This window comes from Chanos chanos, chromosome 6, assembly GCF_902362185.1.
Source record: "Chanos chanos chromosome 6, fChaCha1.1, whole genome shotgun sequence".
Classification (NCBI taxonomy): Eukaryota; Metazoa; Chordata; class Actinopteri; order Gonorynchiformes; family Chanidae; genus Chanos; species Chanos chanos.
In genome coordinates this window covers 30,935,492-30,950,966 of record NC_044500.1, presented here as the reverse complement: position 1 = coordinate 30,950,966, position 15,475 = coordinate 30,935,492, and the positions used below count along the sequence as shown (strand labels likewise).

The following is a 15,475-nucleotide window of genomic DNA, read 5'->3' as shown; positions in this document are numbered from 1 at the left end:
GTATGACTGTGTCTTTGTGTTTCATATTACTGACACCAAAATACAGAAAATACTCAGAACTGTGTAGATATTTAAAATGGTCTTTTGCAACTCCAGCCCCTGAGAAAAACACTGCTGCACATTTTTTTAGTGCAGGAGCAATATGTCAGAACCAGCTCTACAAATACAAGATCTACAGTAGATGATTTGAATCCATCCAAGTTTGTGCATAGCTGTACCAAAAATATGACGTTCAGTGTATTACTAGGACAGGAATCTAGAAAAACTATGTAAACCTCACCATCTAGTGTGAAAACATTAGAAATGTTTATAATTTGATCATCAGTGAGGTCTTTGAACTTCTTGTTAAGTGAGGTCTTTGTGTGTCTGTATGTGATATGCCAATAGCCTTAACACTGTGTGAGAGCCCTGGTTTGTTTCATTTCAACAATTCTCCTTGTGTGACCCCTTCATACTTTGTAATGTGGTAATGTAACCTTTGCTGCAGTGTTTTGAACCATTATTAAACGAAAATATTTCATTTCTTTTTGCTGCCTCTGAAAGGTCACATGAAAAGCATAGCCTTTTTGGCCAAAAAGATAGTTTTAGTTTTAAATGGTAAAGAAGAGTTTAGCTGCAAGCACTGCCACAGCTGCAAATTATTTTCTTAATTAAAATTAAAATAGTCTCCATCATTTTGTACAATTGTCTAGATCTTTTATTTCATTAATTGTAGAGGATGTGAAAATGAATGAGCACCAGGTTAGAAGGTGTGGTAAATCATACTCTTAGAAATTTCTAGAATAGAATGACCATTGACTGACTGTTAATGTGTCTTCTCTAGTTGTGTTATGTATTAGCTCCACCTAGTGTGTAGGAATAATTTTCTGCAAGCAACTCAAAATAATTTGTGACACTGAATGTTTTGAAACTTATTTACATTGTTTTGGAAATTCATTTTATGATTTCGAATTGTTTGTTTATGATAGAAGACCCATAAACAACAGTTAATAATGCATGTAAATACAAATGTTAAGACAGTGTTTAATACTGCTGATTGTTTGAATTAAATACAAAATACTGTCTACAAAAGACATTTATAAAGAGGTTTATACAGATTTGGGAAACATGTTCCATCTATTCTTATTTATTAAGAAAACCATTTCACTTCTTAATTTTCTTCTTATTTATTACAAAGTGATTACAGTGAAAAATATCACAACACAAAAACATGTTGGTATGTAACAAAATGATTATAATAGGAATGAGAAACAAAGATGACCCAACACTTCACATTTGTCTTAAAAACGTTGAATAAGCTATTACTGCAACTACTGTGTCAATGACAGAGCCTCAAACTCAGATTCAGTTAAAATGTGAATGATAGGAACCATTTACTTACCTCCAACGAAATGTCTCTGTTCACCCTACAGCAACCATTTTTACATACTGGCTTCACACGACATCTTGGAGCTAATACCACTCTAGGTCTATCTTACAAAATATACATGTACTCTCATTCAGACGCAAGATTTATGATATTTCTAAAAGGCGTTCAAGAATTATTTCTACACACCTGGTTTACTCGTATGTCTTTCTATTTAATTTCCTTGACCACAGATTCATTGAAATTATAGTGAAATTATATATTATAATTTTAGCATTGAATGACCTCAAATCACCCTGCACTCCACGACTAACTTCTTTTCCTTATCAGCTCTCCTGCGCCATACTAAATATTGCATTTCTAAACAAACCACTTGTTCAATTGTTTGGCTATATTTGTTTCCTATGTCAACCTCAGTTATTTGAATGTTTCTGTAAAATCATTTAAGTTTTAAGTTAACAGACTAACAGAAATGTGATTTAAAATGACAGACTTACAACATACACTCAAAAATTCACTTAAACAGTAGTTATAAGACTGTCTTGTCAAAACTGAGAAACTTGAATTTTTTAAGCTTATTTCACAATGCATCGTTTATCAAGAGAGTTCATCCCCTAGGTTAAATTTAAAAGTGCTGCAATGCACATGGTTATTGCTTGTGGACCATGTGCAAGGACAGATAAGGTGAGCTGTGGGCATTGAAAAATCATGAGGAAAATTCAATGGAATTTAGCAGGGCAAGCTTATCGCATGTCATATTTGCAGATAGTCCTTGGTAATGCTGATAACCGTGAGACCAAACACATCTGTGCACACCAAAAGAAGCCATAATGCATATACAGACTGTGTATAAAAGATGTGGGAGCTTCCTGGGTCACGTAGTCATTTCATACACTACAGACATGCTGAGATTCCTTTTGCTGACCAGCCTCGCCGCCCTGGGTAATAGCAAAATTACTTTTTTTAAATTTAAATACTTTTTCTTTTTGTTGACTTTTTGTCTTTCTGGTTTAATGGTCTTGACACTGTAATAAATTTCTCTTCTTTTGGCTGTTCAGATGTTGTATTAAACTTGAATGTGTTTTTGTCCGTCCTCAGTGCTGGCCGAGGATGCTGAGCCCATATACCTGGAGCACCAGACCATGGTGGAGAGAGTTGTTGGTGGTGAGATCGCAAGTGCTAATTCCTGGCCCTGGCAGGTAAGCCATGGAGCTAACAACAGACAGGCAGTTGGCAGCCTATGAATTCTTTGAGCTTGAAACAGTGACTCTGAGATTTTTCCAACAGTTTGACTTGGTGTTAGACAAAAAGGTTGCTTTTAGCTCTGCACTTCAAGCTGTTGTTCCGCCTCCCTATTGACTTTTCTCTCTCCTGTGGTTGTGACAACTGTTGTCTCCATCTCAGATCTTTCTCTAGGACCTATCACTATCGCAGCTCACTGTCATCTCAGAGGAACTAAATACTGCTGTGCTACATCGACCTTTCCTTGAATACAGACATGGAAAAGTCACAGAATGAGTTAAAACAAGTGACAGATCCTCTGATTTCTTTTCCTCCTTCTCTCTCAGATCTCTCTCCAGTATCTCTCTGGTGGCAGCTACTACCACACCTGTGGAGGCAGTCTGATCAGAACAGGATGGGTGATGACTGCAGCTCACTGTGTCGACACGTAAATGAAATTAATAAAATATTTCATATTACAGCAAGAGAAAGAAATTCAAGCATGGGTTACTGAGAAACCCATGTATTTGTGTAGTATTTCAACAAGCCCCAGCTTCACAGAAGATTCTACATTCTCATATGATTTGATTTCAACCTTTCTGCAGTTCAAGGACTTGGCGTGTTGTGGTTGGAGATCATGACATCTACACCCATGAGGGTACAGAGCAGTACCTTAGTGTTAGCGCAGTCTACGTTCACCCCAACTGGAACCGCAACAACGTGGCTGGAGGGTTTGTGCTTCACCATATTATTCATCAATCTACTCTTTATTCTTCTATTATTCTTTAACAAGAGTTTTTTTGCATCCCACATTTTGGATACTACAGATTTAGACAGGAACCCAGACACTGGTTTAATGGACAGGAAAGAAAGAGACTGTATTAAAGGCTCCAATGGGGTCCACTCCTCTGTCCACAGATATGACATTGCCCTGCTCCGTCTGTCCACTGCGGCTGTTCTTAACTCCAAAGTACAGCTGGCTACTCTGCCTCCATCTGGTCAGGTCCTGCCCAACAATAACGCCTGCTACATCACCGGCTGGGGCCGTACCTCTAGTGAGTAGCACTTTTCATGCTGATGTGCAAATGTGATGCATGAACGCTTGATTTTTTTTTTTTTTTTTTTTACATCTCACACTGATGAATTACACCTCACGTTATATTTGTATATTTTCCTTCAACACTCTTTCAAGGGTAGAGCTCAAGCTCAGTGTCCTGTTTATATTACAGCTGGAGGTCCCCTGTCTGCCAAGCTGAAGCAGGCTTACCTGCCTGTGGTGGACCACCAGACCTGCTCCAGCAGCAGCTGGTGGGGCAGCACCGTTAAGACCACCATGGTCTGCGCTGGTGGCGGCAGCGATTCTGGTTGCAATGTGAGGCACCTTTTGCATTCTTATAATTCTTATACATACATACACTGAGGACTTCACTTTTCGAAGAGTAGATATTGGTATTGTGATATTAGTATTGTTAATCTGTATTTTAACTGTTGTCACTCTCATCATGAAAGGGTGACTCCGGTGGCCCCTTGAACTGTTTGGTGAGCGGCCGTTACGTTGTCCATGGAGTGACCAGCTTTGTGTCCTCTCTTGGCTGTAACACCTTGAGGAAGCCCACTGTCTTCACCCGTGTGTCTGCCTACATCAGCTGGTTGCAGGGAGTAAGTAGATATATGTTTAAAGCACTTGTTTTGTTTTTTCTTTTTCTTTTTCACTGTCAAATGAAACTCTCACTCAAGTTTAACATTTGGGATATTTACAGATTTGTCAAATGTATCTGAGATCATTTACAGAATTTTTCTTCTGCAGATCATGGGATAAACTGAATGGAACACAAAATGGGATCCAGACCATCCACTCTAGTTCCACATCCATACTAACTGAATAAAGAGAACCCATTCAGCAAACACAGTCCTTGTCTTGGAGTTCATTTTGTGAGTCAAAGCCTCAGTTAATGCATTCTGTGCTGAAAGAGCAGTTACATTACTATAACTTTTCAGCTTTTATTATGTATCCTGAGAACTGTGTCTTCAAGTGGGCGTTTTAAGAGTACTGATATCAGTTTTGAAAGATAAAGGAAGTCCATACAGGAAGATGTGTATGGGATCTCTTTTCTCTGCAGTTCACTCAACCTCGAAATATTCTTTCCCAGAAAAAATTTTCACCTGGAAATTAAGCAATTAAACGTTACAACATGCTTAGGGTCGCATACAAATGCTGGGCATGCCCAGTTTCCCTTTATTATGGTTACTATGGTGAGGAGAGACCTCAGTGATTTAGGGGTGATTATTAGGGAACACCTGGCCGGTTTTAGTGACAAGCACTATTCTGATGTTTTATGTGGAGCAATGGCTAAGGAGGTGTTGAAGACACCATCTCCTAGCCCAGCTATGGTTGAAACTCAAACAAACACAAACTCTAAATAAACGAATAAACAGGCAGAGATCTACCGAGCAATGGAAAAATCTGGTCAGATCAGTTGTCTTTGTGTTCTCAGCAAGCAGACCAGTGCATGTGTGGTGCTTACCAGAAGAAACCTACTGATTTGAACGCTTGCGTGCTACAGTGAAGGGTCCTGGCTGCTCTGTTATGGCTAAGGCTTTTTCAGGGCATTTTCCTGGCATGGTTTTAGTTTACTCAGCTCCCCAGAGAGCAAGATAACACTTGCAAATACAAAGAAGTGTTGTGTGAGCACAATAGGCGCTTTCGCACCGGAGGAACTTTTCATAGTTCTTAGAACTGTTGGAGAAAGTACCCCCTTTTTGGCGTGTTCGCACCGCAGGAACTTAGAACGATTTTAGTTCTAAGAACGCCGTTTTGAGGGGCTTTTTTAGCCCCTACTCCAGGGTAGGTACTTTTGCAGCACAATAGGAACCTTGTGACGTAGGTGTACAGCCATTGGTCCAGACGCAGGTATACGATGATTGCAACCGCCATTTTTAAAGATCCGTGCAAAATATAAAGTCTTAGAATGTATTTCATTTAGCTTTTGATATTCATGTCTCAAAATGTCTGGAATTGTAGGAGGGGGCACATAGTTTTTATGTTTTATTTTACCGGTATTTTATATCCCCCAACAATGACCATTTTGCAACGTCCAATGTATATTTGTACATTGAAGAGGTAGCGTACACTCCGCTTCGGTAGGTGCTTGTATGTCCGCTTGTGTGGCTGTGATCCGCATTTTAACCTAAAATAAGAATGTGTTTATCCAGCTTACGATTTTAGGGCTGCGGCGGGGGAAAAGGGGGGGAAAAAAACACGATGCCGCGAGCAAGGGTCAGGCACAAGCGCTATGCTAGCACCCGAAAAGTACTATGCCCATCAAGTCATTCACTGCTACTGTGGTGGTAAATGCATAAATGCATTGGGAAATTATTTTCTCCATTGGACTGGGTCTATCGTCATACAGTTTTATTTTCGTTAATGAGAAGGCAGTTATAGGTTATCTAATGTGCAATCAATATTTCTGTCATTCAAATTCAATAAAACTCATTGCGTATACTGTAATCTAGTCTGTCGATTTCTTTTGCCGCAGTAATGGTTCTTTTTTTCCTTTTGGAAGTATTTGAAAGGTCTTAAAAGTCATTGTAATTTGTACTTCAAAATGGGCAGCTATCCTGGTTAGTCGTAAACAACAGCTCTTAGCTGCTATACCGTCGGCCGGCTTACGTCACTTCAGCGTTCCTACTGGCGGTGCGAAAGCAAACAGAAAAAAGGCCCTAGAACGAATGTAGTTCTAGGGGAAGCTCCACAGGGGGTAGTTCCTATCGAATTAGACCCTAGAACTGTTCGGTGCGAAAGCGCCTATTCATCCAATGGGGAACCATTTCTATCTTGGTGGAAGTGGTCTCTTCCATGATGAAAAAAACACTGCCACCCCCACAGGGTCCACATGGTCACCAAAAAACATGATGCCACAGTTGTCTCAGTCGCCAGATCTAAGCCAAGGTAAACGGTTATGGCAAGTTCTGGAGTAGTACCAAAGACAACAACGCTAAACCGCAATCAACTAACACCAGATCATGAAATTTTGCACTAAGGAAAGGTGTCGCATCCCACTTGAGTTCCATATACTTGTAAAATCTAAGTTACTACAGCTGCTGTGGTGGCTTATGGTGTGCCAGTGCCCGTTTATGGCTAACAGAGCACTGTTTGCTTGATTGTAATCATAACATGGGTACCCCCCCCCCCCCCATTTCCCCTGGTGAGTGACCCTGGCTAATTCAGAGCCTCAAGGGAAAATAACCACCTGTGTTCCCATGTACTCAGAAGCATAATCAACAAGTGTCACATTGGGCGCTACTGCTGTGAACCCCAGATGTAGGATACACTGTTAGAGTATGTCACTCATAGGCCCTAGAACCTGCAAGAGCTGTTAAGCAGAAATAGCCTTTTCTCTGGAACTGACAGTAGGCTGGGAAAGGTTTAAAAAAAAAAAAAAAACTCCTCTGTCATAATCCGGTCCAAAAAATGTGAAACAACAAATTTCCTTGCTCCAAAAAATTACTTGAAAATTAATAAGGTAAAATCTACAGATAGTGATTCGACACTGCCATATGAATTTAGCTTTTGACCAAAATCAGACATGTTTTAACATCATTGTACATTCTGAGGCCTGAAGTTACTGAAATTGTGGTGTCTGAGGACATGCAAATTGTGTACAGTGTGTAACAGTATGTAACAATCATTATACTGATATACGTAATAGCCTACAGAGTATTTTGGTTACATAGTACCCTAGAACTATTTTTCAGTAACTAGTGTGGACCAAACATCCCAGACTGTACTGTCTGAAAGGTTTTGGAACTTTTGTACCATTCTTAAAATTGCACTCTCCTCTGAGAAATACAGCAGAACTCTGGCTTTTAGCAGCTGTCAAGATTATATAGTTGCCTGCTTTTCTGTGGAGCTTCCAGGTGTTCAAAGGACTGTACTCCGCAAGACTATAATAACACTGGTAACTGTCTGAAGCTCTTTGAAAGCCAAGTAAACGCTGTAACAGCAGATCTGGGAATCAAACCTGGAACTCCAGCTTGGAAATCCAGAGCCTTACCCTTATGCCGCAAACTGTGTGTTAGACCTAAATGCAGAGATCAAGGCAGGAGGAGTTCAGTTTAAGTGTTTCTTTACTTTGAAAATCAAGGCAGAAGTGTTCAAAGAGAGTCAGGCGAAATCAGACATTAGTCCAGGCAAGGGGTCAAATAATCGAGTAGGCAGAGATCAAGTAACAACTCCAAAAAACAACAGGCAGAATTGTAATCCAAAAACAGGCAAAGAGGAGGTCAACAACAGGCAATAGCTTACAACAAGGCTTGGCCAGGAACTGCACACAGGTGGCAACTCGAGACTGAGCAAAGAACTAAAGAGAACAGAAGGCTCAACTAGACAAACAAGACACGGGTGAAATCAGTCAACTATGAGAACAAGGAAACTAGACATGTGACAGGCAAAAACAAAGACTGTGGACCCCACATGGCCAGAAAAAAGAACTACACTCCCCAAAGTCATGACAAAATGTAATGTTGTTTTGAAGTCCATAAATACAGTGTTATTAATTTGATCTCTTGTGGCATGCACAAACGTTGATTAAGCTTTGACTTGCCACACTAAAGCTTGCGGTTTCCAAATCACATCTACAATCATTAATAAGCTGGTGCAGACAAACACTATGCTCAATAATTGACAATGTAGTCATATTTCCCTGTGTTGCAGTGTTGACTACATTACCGTAAGAGAAGCAAGAAGCAGCACATCCAGATTAGTGGAACAGGTCAAACTCAGCAGAAACGCTGAATAAAAATGCTTCTCTCAAGATTCAAGTAATGATCGGAGGACAAAATGTGTGGCAGAGAAATGTAAAAAGCCAAAAAAGAGAGAGAATGAACATCAGAGCAGTTATGTCATTCCTCACCTCCTTGATTCTGACTTTTAATTACAATAATTCACTATTAAACAATTATATAACATATCATTCACCATTTATGATAAATTGTTAAATGAATCATTAAAACAATCTTCACGGATTTCAAAACTGAATCTTGACTATAATTCCTGACACAAAAGGTTACCTTTGCTCAGTTGATATCAGGATCTTTACAGCTTAATGAGAGGCTCTCTCTCTCTCCTTCTCTGTCTCTGTACCTCTGCAGTGCTTGTGGAGGAGTGGAGACTGTGGAGGAGAGAGTAGTGGGTGGTGAAATAGCAAGACCAAATTCCTGGCCCTGGCAGGTAGGTATTACTGCCATTGCAGCTGACATCTCAAAGGACCTTAATACTGCTCTGCTACATTAACCCTGCCCTACATACAGAAATGGGGAAGTCACTGAATGAGGCGGAAAGAAGTGACAGCTCCTCTGATTTCTTCTTCTTCTTCTCTCTCTCTCTCTCTCTCAGATCTCTCTCCAGTATAAATCTGGCAGCAACTATTACCATACCTGTGGAGGCAGTCTGATTCGGAAACAATGGGTGATGACTGCTGCTCACTGTGTTGACAGGTAAAAAGAAGAGAATGAAGTAAAATGTAATATTCATTATGGGTTGTCTCAGGGCTTTTTCTCTCAGTTGATTACAGCAATTAGTACAACTCGTTCATGTGCTATGTACAGTAGGTGATTTGTAGAGAGATGAGGGAGGATGCCATCCCCCTTGTTAACAAAATGACCAAAATGCATCTCCCGTGTTAACCTGCCATCCTCCTATATACTCTCTAGAGTAGTGTAAGTGACCATTGGGCCATCCCCCCTTTAAAAAATAACAAATCACCTATTGGTTACACATATGCATGCAGTCGTAGGACATGGCGCGTTGTCCTTGGAGACCATAACATCTCTGCCCATGAGGGCAAGGAGCAGTACACTAGAGTGAGTCATGTCTACATCCACCCAAACTGGAACTCCAACAGGATCTCAAGTGGGTAAGCACTAAAACAATAGAATCTTTCCCTGTATAACAGAACTGCCCTGCAAAAATGCTCAGATCTATGTTCAAACTACAGTGAAAATTAATTGGCATGATTATGTTGGTTAATTTGCATAACAATGTCAGAACGACAATGCTAATTAGTGTTACCTTAGCATATGTATGTTTGGATGTTTGGATTTCTCCATTTGTCATTTTTGTTTGTTGACAAGATCCTTTTGTCATCTATAGATACGACATTGCTCTGCTCCGTCTGTCCAACGAAGCCGTTCTGAACTCCAACGTACAGCTGGCTCTTCTGCCTCCGTCTGGTCAGGTCCTGCCCCACAATAACCCCTGTTACATCACTGGCTGGGGCCGTACCTCTAGTGAGTAATGTCCATTACGTTGATTCATGGAGATGTCTTAGTGGGCACCAGACTCACTCCCAAATTCTGTTGTCATTAATCATAGCTGGGGTCAGCTCTCCTCTCAGCTGAAACAGGCCTACCTGCCTGTGGTGGACCACAAGACCTGCTCCAGCGGTAGCTGGTGGGGAGGTTCTGTTAAAACTACCATGGTTTGTGCCGGAGCCAGAAGTCTCTTTGTTTTCCAGGTAAGTTAAGGATGTTTACACCCTCCACAGCAAAATTACCTCTCAGTCTTTGAAATTTTAAGACCATATCAGCTTGCATTGAGAAGAGATGAGGAAAAAATTCTAGGGGGAGAAATGACTGAATATGTTACGTTAACTCAAAGTTTGAACAGCCTTGAAAAGAGTTTTATTTGAAATTTTTTTTATTCTTTTCAAAACCAAATTTTATGTAATTGATATCTGTTGATCAGCCCACCCATGATCTATAAACAGCAAGAATAAGAATAAAAATAAATATAGCCACAAGCAGCCATGGCAGGCCCTTGCACCTCCGGCAATTCGAGACTGATTCCAGCAACGCACTCACATCTGATGTGTGTGCCAAATTACATGGTCATAGCAAATCATGCCAATTGTTCCTTGCGATAAATTAGCTTTAATGATCATCCAGTCTGAATTTGATTGTAACTGAACATCCATACATATCATGTTCATTTGCAACAGCGGTGTTTTGTACTGAAATATGCTGGGCTTATCAACACAATCATTTTTACATGAACTAAGCAATCTGCCAAAAGTAATACCACAAACAGGTGTGCTTTTTAGCTTAAACGTAACGCTTCCTTGTACACACCCAGGCGTAAACGCATAGGCTTAAATGCATAGTGAATAGCTTTGGCGGACCAAACTCCACGAATGGAAGCGGAATTTACCTACGCCATGTCCAAAATCTCCATATTGGAACAGTTGGTGAACCTTCATCCTTGACAATAACCAGAGTAACACAACACCAGAATTAACCGAAGTATTAAAATACGTCATCTGCTTCTCTCAAGGTGTGTTTTAACTGAACGCGACACGAAATGTTCAAGCGAAGCAAATACGAATTTAAGTCAATGGCAGGACGCGAATGGGCGGAGTTAATCGCGGCAGAACTGCGAGCGACGCGATAGGGGCTAAACGACCATTCGCTTGATTTAAAAAGTGTTCTACTCGAGCAAAGATTTCGCCTGGCAAAAGCCAATCACCTTCACGCCCCCTTTCCAAAAATCTCTTCAGACAAGATGGAAGACAAATTGATTGTGTCAGTCTGCTCTTTCCCCAAACTGTACAAGACCACATTAACAGCCTATGGGGACTGAAAAGGCGAAAGCATGGCGGAAGGTCAGTTTGAGAGCCTGGTAAGTGTTTTGTTAAGAGAAAAACGGCTGGTTAGCCAGCTCAATGAGTGGTTTCATGCTATTGCTATAGCTTAGCAAGCAGTATTGCGTAACATTAATCACATTAAATAAATTCATAAAATCATAATTACAATTCTTTTGTAGTCATGAAACACGCATGTAGTTAACCATTCTACCAGGTCATCATTTACTGCGCTATTATGCATCATGTTATTAATGCTATTAATGTCTCAAGGGCTAGCTTGCCAGCTTACTGCAACATGTTGTCAAGGCTTGGTTGCCATGAGCTACCGCAGATCGGTGTTTCTCAAACTTTTTGGTGTTACGGACGTCTTTTTAGCTTAGAATTTTTATAAGGCCCCCTGCATTATTGCGTAAAATTCTTCAGATATATTTTTGGCAGACCATTAGTTTGAGAAACACTTTCATAGACCATGAAAAACTAAATTTGGGAGCAAGTATGTGTGTAACTGTGTTTTTAACTGTATGTCTCTGTCTATTTATCAAACCTTGATAATCTTTTGCTGTGTTAGTTAGTACAACAGAAAAGTATGTAAGGTTTGCACCACAATGTTGCATTGAATTATGCCTTCTCTCTGGTATCAGTAGTTGCACTGGTATCACTTCCACTTCCTTTCTGCTTGTACTTGATACTGCTAAAAAAGAAAAAAACAAAGTACATTTTTAGGTCTTATTTAGTCCAATTGTCAGTTTAAGCTGTCATTTCCTTTTGGTCTTCTGAGAGGAAATCTGTCGCAAGCAGTGGATAGGGTTGAGGGACATCTTTCTCAAGGAGTGAATAAAGGAGCTGAGTGTTCGGAGTGACTCAGGTGCAGCCTCAGGGAAAAGATGGAGGTATGCTGGTGTCCTGTTCTTCCTTGACCCTTTTGTCCAGTCAAGGGAAACCAGCAGCAACATAGACAGATTGCGCCACATTTTGCATGTGAGCTTTATAATCGCGGTTTAATGATGACTACCTGTAGACACAGCTGTACATTTAAAAACCCCGACAGCGCCAACATGATACTTCTGGAAATTTTCCCCTGTTTTATTGGTGTTTTTTTTAACACCGTCCAACACAAGGCTCAGGCGTCTTCGAGCTACAAGAAAACTGGCACACAGAAGTCGCTTAATACTTTTTTTCTATCAGCTCAATGTATGTATGAACCAGTGCCATCCCTCAACCCATACCATTTGAATAGCATTGCTTTGAAAGTGTATTTATCTAATAACAGGTTAAAATATTAGACGAAACTAAAACAGTTTCAACAAAACAGTTTAAAATATATAAGGGATCATTTAAAATAAGTACGGGATAATGTACAGCAAGACAGGTACCCCAACGCGAACTGGTTGTCTTGAATCCGCTAAAAAAAAAAATCCCGTCAGCGTCCATAGCAATGGTCTGCTAGTCATAGCGGCGGTCTGCCCTTCAGAAATAACAGACCGTAGAATGTCGTAATTGACCTGTCAGTGTCGAGTACTCAACGAAGCCGTGTATTAACATATTAACTGTTTAAAACATTGAATTACGTACCCATAATATCCCCCAAAACGAACGTTTTAACATGTTTATGCTATGCATGTCATACTGCTTAGCTTAAGTGCAGGGACCTGCACACCTCGACTGGTGCAAATAACAAAGTAGCAAACAATTTTCCTTGTAACATATGGTCCAGGATAACAGTATTATAATTGGTATTTATGGCTTTTTCCAGCTTAACACAGTTTATCTCCAAGTGGATATGACACTGCATGATATATTACCTTAGAAGGATATAGGTGTATGCTATAGGCCAGGAAAATATGAAAAACATAATAAAAGCTGAACAAACCTTTTCATCTGTACATTTTGGTTCCAAGTTATGGGTGCAACCCTGCATAATTTTAAAGACAATAGAATGAAGAAGCGTTCATAAACAGCAGCCTTTATTGATTTACTTTCAGACTGAAACCCCCACCACATATTGCCAGCTCAGCAACAACATCCCAGTACTCCGCCACTATCTTGATGAGTCCTTTGACCTTCGAGCAGACCTGCGACTCTCCCGACAGTCAGCTACTGCTCTGTGTGTGGCACTGACACTCAACTCTGACCATGGCTGGCAGAAGGATATAGAGGTCTTGGTTTTTCTTTACTGGTTGGCACATGCAGCATCTTTTATGGTGGTGTCCAGGGCGTTTGACATCCCAAAGTCCTCTGTTCACCTTACTGTGCACAAAGTAAGCAAGGCACTCTGTCAAATTATAAAGAAAGTGATCCATTTCCCCAGTCCAGATGAAATAGAAGGGGTGGGTGCAGGATTTGCAAGGCTGGCTGGATCCCCTGCTTTTGCAATGGCAGTTGGGGCTGTTGACGGATGTCACATCCGAATAAAAGCCCCAAAAGCAAACGCACAGTGTTATTTCAATAGAAAATTGTTTACCTCAATAAACTTGCAGGCCATCTGTGATCACCGTGGGAGGTTCATTGACATTTTTGTGGGCTATCCGGGATCAGTGCACGATGCTCGTGTGTTGAAAACAGTCCAGTGTATCTGAATCGCCTGTACCCACCTGAAGGGAAATGTATTTTAGGCGATGGTGGATACCCATGCCTTATGGCACCCATCCAGATTATCACCCCATATCGTGAACCTGTTCAAAATCCAGTCCAGGCAAGGTTCAACAACAGGCTCTCTCGTGCAAGATCCATCATAGAAAGGACATTCGGCATGATGAAAACAAGCTGGAGATCCATCTTTTTTAAATGGCTTGAGGTTAGCCCCACATCTGCACCTGAGGTTGTGGCATGTTGTGCAATACTGCACATCCTCTGCATTGACAATGGAGATCTTGTCGAACCAGATGAGGTGGATTGTGGTGATGAGGGCAATCCAGAGGCTGCAGGCAGAGAGGAGGTTACAGCAGGGGACAACATAAGAAACATGCTTGCTGCAGCAGTGTCAGCACCAGAAGTTACTGTGCCTGCCCTTCATGACCATGATTACAACTAGAAGGCTTCATGACGCAGAATTTACTATATTAAATTGACTATACTTACACTTAAAATTAATCCCAATATCTCAACAATGATATTTAATTCTGTTAAGTAATGTGAATAGTTCTATGCCAATGACCTTGTTGTCGCAATACCTTCAAAATACTATTACCCAAACAATAAATCGAACAGGGCTTGAAGTGGGGTGCGGTTGATGACCTTACGTATGAAGTGTATGAGTAGTGTATTATTAGTTTATGAGGTGTATAATTGTACAACTGAAACCTTTATGTTCAAGGACCCCTAATGTTCCTTCAATGTTACCAATGTTCCTGCGAGTCTATAATTACACACATGCCAGTTTCAATGCATGTAAATAGTTATCTTTCATCATATATATAAAAACACAAAATTTCAGTTAAGTATTTATTTTATTGTTCAACATTCATGAAAACGTCTTCACCAACACCTCCATCAAACTTAAAAATCGTTCCTCTCTCTCTCTAGCTTCCCTGTCTCTTCTCCCCTCTTGCTCAAGGGCGGCTCTCTCCCTTCTTTCCTCTCACTCAAGGGCGGATTTCTCCCTTCTTTCCTCCCTTTCTCTCATCTCCCTCTCTCTCCTTTCTTCTCTCTCCTCCATTTCCTTTAACCTTTTATTTTCCCTTTCCTCAGCTTCCCTATCCTTCCCTAACCAGTTTGCCTTCCTTTTCCTTTCAGAAGTCTCACCCTTTTCAGTTGGTTCTTCCCTTGGTGAGGATGATGAGGGTTCAGCGGCACACTGACTTGCAGAGGCAATAAGGACAGGCGGAGTGACAGAGGGCCTGCCACCTATTGCCTCATCCATGATATTGTACCATTTCCAGGATGCCGCTGATCCCTCACCATCCTCAGTACCAACACCTGTTTTGGGGGATTTTAGGTCCTACAAAAACAAACAATAAAGGACTACAACACCAACAAGTACAACAAACCAATTCCCCCCTCAAGCTATTCAGCTCTCATCTATGCCAGCCACCATTACAGACACCATTCTTTTAACCTAAAATTACACTGCAGTACTGGGATATAAATTTGTGAAAATTTGCAAGTGCTTGCTCACTTTATATTTTCGCTTCAGGTTTTCCCATTTCTTTTTGACCCAGCCTGGAGAAACCTTCCCTGACAGACCCTGTTCAGCTACAAATGTTCTGACATACACACAAATGGCAAAATACAATAAGAAGAATTGCACACT

At 40.7% G+C, this 15,475-nt stretch overlaps 2 protein-coding genes across 2 annotated transcripts; both read left to right on the top strand.

Moving 5' to 3' along the window:
- The first annotated feature begins 2,261 nt into the window (after positions 1-2,261).
- On the top strand, positions 2,262-4,496 carry LOC115813783 (elastase-1). Its single transcript, XM_030776397.1, has 8 exons — positions 2,262-2,308; positions 2,465-2,565; positions 2,935-3,035; positions 3,193-3,318; positions 3,506-3,642; positions 3,817-3,959; positions 4,097-4,246; positions 4,395-4,496. Exons 1-8 carry the CDS (start codon positions 2,269-2,271, stop codon positions 4,404-4,406), a joined length of 810 nt encoding a protein of 269 aa, XP_030632257.1. The 5' UTR covers positions 2,262-2,268; the 3' UTR covers positions 4,407-4,496.
- A 1,984-nt stretch (positions 4,497-6,480) lies between these two features.
- Positions 6,481-13,802, top strand: LOC115815302 (elastase-1-like). The gene is made up of 9 exons (XM_030778261.1): positions 6,481-6,536; positions 7,202-7,251; positions 8,752-8,816; positions 8,982-9,082; positions 9,376-9,501; positions 9,738-9,878; positions 9,960-10,101; positions 13,236-13,484; positions 13,704-13,802. Exons 1-9 carry the CDS (start codon positions 6,481-6,483, stop codon positions 13,800-13,802), a joined length of 1,029 nt encoding a protein of 342 aa, XP_030634121.1.
- Positions 13,803-15,475: the final 1,673 nt, after the last annotated feature.